The 6,918-nt window shown below is 34.3% G+C and overlaps 1 protein-coding gene across 1 annotated transcript; it reads left to right on the top strand.

Annotated features, from left to right (window-relative positions):
* Nucleotides 1–863: 863 nt before the first annotated feature.
* LOC117338235 (centrosomal protein of 290 kDa-like) lies at nt 864–6,118 on the top strand. Its single transcript, XM_033899498.1, has 7 exons — nt 864–950; nt 1,615–1,754; nt 2,623–2,727; nt 3,797–3,887; nt 4,177–4,333; nt 4,997–5,088; nt 5,810–6,118. Exons 1-7 carry the CDS (start codon nt 918–920, stop codon nt 5,948–5,950), a joined length of 759 nt encoding a protein of 252 aa, XP_033755389.1. The 5' UTR covers nt 864–917; the 3' UTR covers nt 5,951–6,118.
* The last annotated feature ends 800 nt before the right edge of the window (nt 6,119–6,918 follow it).

The raw sequence follows: 6,918 nt of genomic DNA, 5'->3' as shown, positions 1-6,918 counted from the left end.
CTTTGGCTTGGTTTTAGATTGGACATAAGAAGGATTTGCTGTCCGTTTGGATGTTTTCAGTCAGCTGCTTCTCATATAGCTTTTTTTATTTGGTTATCTCCTTTTTTGTTTTTCTCCTCGCGATATTGTAGTTTTCAAAATTAGTTGGGTTTCATTTATTTTAGTTTTCCCACATTGTTTTCTTTTGTCTTATAGCTGCCAAGGTGTTTTCAGTCATCCATGGGGTTATGCACTTCCTAGTCGTTGCTTTGCTCACTGGTATATGTACATGTATATGTAAATCAATTTGTTTGTGTATGATATCCGCAAAGCAACTCCAGGCTTCCAGTAGACAATTGCTTCATAATTCCCTTTTTTGAAGTTCTTAGTTGAGTGAGGTGGTGTACTTGATGTAAAACATGTGTCAATTTCAAAGAAAATACAGCAATGGTCACTGTTGCCTACAGGTGGGTTAAAAGACACAGTTTCAACAGCACACGAGTCATTATATAAAACCAAGTCTAAAATAGAGGGTTCTGCATTTTGTCTAGTTCTTGTTGGTCGATCCACAAATTGGTACATATAGTAACTTTGACTTGACGGGTGATTATCAGGCAGTGTTGACGAATCATTTGTCCAATTTATTTCTTTGAAGTTGAACTCACCTTTATAAGAGTATAAACATACTTCTGGGTGTTATTTTCTTGATATTCAAATAAATATAATTATGCTACTAAATGTTAATAGTTTTACATTAGGATTATTTGCATTTTTACATATATTACTGATTGTGTTAATTGGAGGCATTATCTAATTTCACACTAAGTGCGTTTAAAATATTATCCGCATGTAGCTGTTCCGTTTTCCGTCTTAAGTTTTAGAAAAGACCTAACTTGACAAGTTGGTGCAAGGATTCGAATGTCAACAATGCTATTGCCATGTCTTTTCCGGATATACACACGTGCATAAAGGTAATTGTGAGCGTACATGCGAATGCAACATTTCCCTTTGGAGCAAGTATTTAATTGGATACTTGCACAGTAGATGAATCAATATCGATGCTTCCAGAAACATGCTATCGGCCGTGATCGACAGAATAATGGGAATGCAAGAATCGTTACAATAACTTATACAATAGACAGCTGATAGATCTAACGTTAGACCTACCTTTTCGCTATATCTAACCACATACTGTACATTACTGTACTGATACTCCGTTACTGACATTTGACAAATTAGACTGTGAAGGCTTAGTTACATCAGAGAAAACATTTGTACGATATGCAGTAGCCCGAGTTTCCTCTGGCGCTGACATCGATCAGACACTGTCAGAAACTCGGGCTAAGTTAGACATGCAGAAGGCCTGACTTCTCATTCTGTTCATGTCACCTATTAATGAGTGTCATGTGAGGTTTTTTGAACGGCACTCAGGTCATTCATTCCTTCCTACAGGTCATGATCAGTCATAAGCCCTCTCAAAATTGTGTTGTTGTTTTTTTTTTACTTTTCAGATATATCGCGATTCACCCATACAAATAAATCTGCTTAAAATATGGCACATCAGTTGACAGGGTTGAATGTATGATAATTCAACATTAAAAAAAAGATTTTATATGTAATAATTTACAATTTTAGCTCACTGCTGAAAATGAAGATCTCAAGAAGAAATTGTTACATGTGAAACAACAGCGTAATGCCTACCATTCAGAGTTAACGTCAATAAAGGAAAAAGCTAAAGTGGATGCGCTACTGAAGACATATGTAACAACACGAGAGTAAGTATCTCACAGACTAGATTAGAAGATATTGGTAAAAGACAATTATGAACATATGGTGGGGATATACACTTCCATAAGAATCAATATTCAAATATTACTCATTTGGCGCGTGCATGATATTCATTAAATTGTCTTTTATTATACAAATTTACTCTTCTCCAGCTGCACCTATATATATAAATGTAGCGGAACTGGACCGGGTCGATCATCGGCGACCAGGTAGCTCGATCGGTAGAGTGTTTGGAGGTCCCCGGTTCGGAGGTCCCCGGTTCGAACCCCGGTCTGGCCATGCATTTTTCTACTCCTCTTACATAAATAGTATTGCAACACATTTAGAAACTATTCATGAAACTTGATAATGTCCATAAAGTCCATACTTTAAGATGTTTATAACTTTAAACTGTGTAGTTTTTTGTTGGGGGGGGGGGGGGGGGGGGGGGTTGCAGAGGGGTACTTTATTATATCCTAACTTCAGTACTGAGTATCTGTTGTAGTTATAGGGTGTAGATATTATTTTGGTCGAGTATGTAGTATACTTAATTACTCGTAAATTTTGAGGAGTGTACATGTCATAATTGTTATAAATGTGATTAATTGTTTTAATTTTTACCTGTTTTGCACTAACTTTAAATTTGTAAATCTAGAATGTCCAGATTAAGATATTGGGTTTCAATATTTGTAAAAGGATGTAAGTTTTTTTTATTGTTGTATGTTGATAATATTCACTAGTGCTGTCTATTACCTGGGGATTCAATATGTTTTTGTTGATGCAAAACAGTCAATACAAGGAATTAGAATGGCATTATTTGCAGTTCACTACAGCTTAGAATACAAAGATTAATAGATGTATCAATCATTTTTGAAGGTCCTCTACACAGACAGACCCAAGTAGGATTTGGCATCCAGTCGCCCCAAAGAAAAATGAAGATACTATTGCCAACAAGATCTCAGAAGGAGACAAGACAAACAGGTTATATATTCTTGTTCAGTGTTTAAACATATTACGTACAGGTAGGCAGGATATATGTGATCTGGGGTTTGGAATATGGGGTTCAATATTTCATTATGGATCATAGGTACATGTTTACTTTTACCCCTGTGGCTTTGGTATAGGACATAACTATGACAGATAATTGTTACCGGGGTAATTCCTTTTAGTTATTGATCCAATGTAGTTTGTTTAAGTTTGAACAGCTTAATTGTCAGGCATGAAATAAACCTATACAAAATCAAATATGTATTTTCTTCAAAACAATACTTATTATCAGACTTGCACTTGCAAGAATGTCAGTTTTTGTTAGGAATTATAGTAGCTAAAAGAGTGACCATATACAGTCAAACCTGTATTAAGCGGCCACCCAAAGGACCGACAGATATTGGCTGCTTAAGACAGGTGGCTGCTTAAGACAGGTGGCTGCTTAAACCAGGTATGCCAGAAACGGCCTGTTGCCCAATTCTTTTTTCAACAGTTTATTGAATTTATCATATTATAATGCACTTATTGATATTGATAACAATATACCATGTACAGTGTATTTTGAAATGAAAACCAACAAAGATCAAAGTTTTGATGAATTTGATAAAAATACCTGGTCATGTGATCATCGCGGATGTCTACTTCCGGACTAAATGGCCGCTTAATACAGGATGATACAACGACTCGGGGCAGATTTTTGTGGCCATTGGCCACGTTAGACAGGTAGCCCCTTATTCAAGGTTCGTGTTTTCCATCGGGCGGACCACAGACTGGCCGCTTAACGAAGGTGGCCGCTAATAGGCCGTTAGAGCAGGTTTGACTGTATAGTAAAGGCCATGTGTATTTATATTCTTGACCATAGTATACTGTATGGGGTTGAGTCAATGTGTCCGATATGACATGTGTCAGTAACGTCAGTGTTAACAATGACAATGGAGCATGTCACAGTTCTGTTGGATATGGTTGGATGTTACAGGATGTCATTAAAGTTGGTACATGGTCGGTAAAGTCAGATTTCACTTTACTTTGTATTATAATACCGTCTTTGATTCTACTTATGTAGGTTAATGTCCATGCATAGTAACGTGATGAGGCGATATGAGAAGGAGGTCAAACTGAACCTTGGACATTTGGAGACAATTACTGAACTACAGGTACATATACACTAACACAATAGATTAGCACAGCTAAATCACAGACTTTACAGAGTATAGATTTTATTTTTACTGGCTTAATGTTATAGTGCAAATTTGATATTGCACAGCTTGTAAAAAAAACTCCTTGAGTGTAAGATAGAACAATGATATGAGAACACTGATGTATTGACCTTAAAGAAAAATTTACGTCATTTTCACATTAATCTTCCATCTAATCAATGCCATATTTCACAGCTCTTTTAACCAATTTGTGCGTATTTCATCAAAGATATTTTTTTTCTTTTAGATGAAGATATCAACCTTAGAGAGACGACTACAACAGGAAACAGAGAATGTAAAACAACTAGAGAAAGAGATACACACATTAAGAGTTTCAAAAGCTACATCTAAAGTGAAAGTAGGAAACTTTGGCAAGCAGGGAAAGGAACTCTCCTCTGATGAAGGTGCATATGATATGGTTCCCACAGATATGAAAAGTTCTTGAATTTCAGTGCCTGTGTGCTTGCCTGAAAAAGTCTTGAAATTATGTCTTAATTGATTTGGAATTCTTGGTTTTGGCTTTAACTCTTTGAGAAGTCCTTAAAGTTATGTCTTTCATGTTAAAATAAAAATTCTGTTTGCCTAGGTGTAATTTTTATCTTAATATTGTTACATTATATTGTAACTCAAAGTATTTGATATTGCATTATTACGGAATTGTTTATTCGACAGAAAAACAGACAGTACTGTATATCAAACTTTGTACTATGTTCAATCACAACCTCTATTTCTCTTAAAGAGGTGATAACTGTCCCAGAAATTCTCGAAAAAAAAAAAGAATTTAATGACAGAGAGTCCTGGGCAAAAAATGAATTTGATGACTCCATGACTGTATGAACCATGTATGATACAACGTGCATTGACCCTGATAAAACAGATAAATATGTATGGGAAGAATTTTACATCACAGGAATTATGTCATAATAAAACCAAATTGATTAAGGTATGCTATCAAAAAAAGTATGTATGCCATTTTGGTTGAACTGGCCCAAATGTCTTTGGTGAGGATTGATAAGCTGAAGTTCTTTTGACATTGTGATCAATTCTTATTCATTTTTACTTTAAAGATGAAACAAAGGACAGGCATACAGTGAGAGAGTGTAGGAAACTTCGCAAAGAAAACAAGAAATTGAAGGAGGAGTTGAAAGGCCTGGACTTGGTAAGTACAAGGCCTTAAATACAATATTGTTTCACCTTTCCTGCTCAACCACCAACAGCACCGCCCCCTACTCAAAATATTTACTCTGGTTTTCCACACAAAAAATATTTAATCATTTCTGTTTTCCAAAATAGTATTATACTTTCTATTTATTGTGAGTTTACATGAACTAATTTATGGGTTTTTTTTCTTATAACTTGCTAAAAAATCAATTATAAAAATGTACCCAGAATTATTTTCTTCAAGAAAAAATACAACATTTTACCACCTACCCAACACCTAGTACAAGGTCAGTCAGTAAAGGGGAGACAAACATATTTTTAATGCTGTCCCAATTTACCTTGATCCTGAATTACAAATTTTTTTCATTTTAAGAATGTTTGCAATTTAAAAAGTTTGATGTTCATACATTTGTATTTATATCTATAAATCAGTTTATGAGTTAATATGAAAATGAAAGAAATCTGTTTCATGACTATTTGATTGAAAATCACCAAAAAATATGAGATTATAGAGTTTTCTAAGTGTGCACAATAAACTTCATCATTGTTAAGATAACTCATTTTCATGTTTTTATTATTAATTTATTAAAAGTTGTAATAATAGATTAGCCACAGCTTTTATAAAAATCAAAGGAATAAAAAGTCAATTCAAAGAACCAAATAAATAATCTGTGTTTGCTTGACTATGAAATGTGTTGATTTTTTTTCTATCTTTTCAGGGGTTCTTTGAGGAAATAGAAGATATTAAATTTGCATTTCAACAGTCTGCAAAGCTTAATGTGGAATACGAAAAGACTATAAAGAAACTCTGTAAACAGTTACGAGTAGCTTATCCCTATCCAGAACAAACAGTCAAGTGATGAGACAAAGAGAGAGATTTAGTGCTTTTCTGTGATATTGTGTTAACATTATAGTTCATTGTATTTTTTACCAATTGTGATTTAAATACATTTTTAATATTATGTGTTATGCTTCATAAACTGATATAGAGACTTTTCATAATATAAATAAACATATCAAAGTAGAAACTTGTTTTTTTTGTATTCACACACTACATGTACCTGATAATTAATATAACAAACATGAATTATATCTAACATATGTATATATAAATTTACTGAAGAAAAGCTCTAGATCTACTTGCTCCTGGTTTTTGAAAATCAGGGCATGATATTGAGCCAGTAGCATGCTGGGATGAACTGCTACCAAATTTGTTCAAATTAATGACCTTGACCTACTTTCATAGTCACAGGTGTCAAATGTGTGAAAATTTTTGGACAAATTCTTTTCAATAACAATGCGGCCTATGATCATGATAAGCCAGCAGCATGCTGGGTTAAAGGACTACCAAGTTTGTTCAATTGTCAAACCTTGACCTACTTTCGAGGTAACATGGTTCAAAATTTATTATAATCTTCAAACAACTTCTCATTAAAGAAGAGACCCAGATACCTGATAAAGTCGGTAAAAGAAGAAGAAAAACATGATAAAAGTACTGCACAAACCACAGGCATTGAGACACAATTGTTAGCTTTAACTGATAAGTGAAGAAAGTAATGTTGATTTACCGGATTCAAGTGCAGCCATATACTGTACATGTACCGCCATAACAATGGAAGACATAACTGAGACGATGACAGTGTGACGAGACAATATTGACACGTATCACCATTTTAGTGTTATTTTCTAAAGTATCCACAAATAGGTAGTCTTGTGATACAAACTGCAGGCAGTAAAGAGGTAGTTCGCCAATATGAGTGTTTTTGTTTGATAATCGACTGGAAAAATAACTTGGAATTTGGAAGAACTAACCAATGTCGAAGATAGT

This window comes from Pecten maximus, chromosome 11 (genome assembly GCF_902652985.1).
Source record: "Pecten maximus chromosome 11, xPecMax1.1, whole genome shotgun sequence".
In the NCBI taxonomy this organism is placed as follows: Eukaryota; Metazoa; Mollusca; class Bivalvia; order Pectinida; family Pectinidae; genus Pecten; species Pecten maximus.
This window is presented reverse-complemented; position numbering and strand designations above follow the sequence as displayed.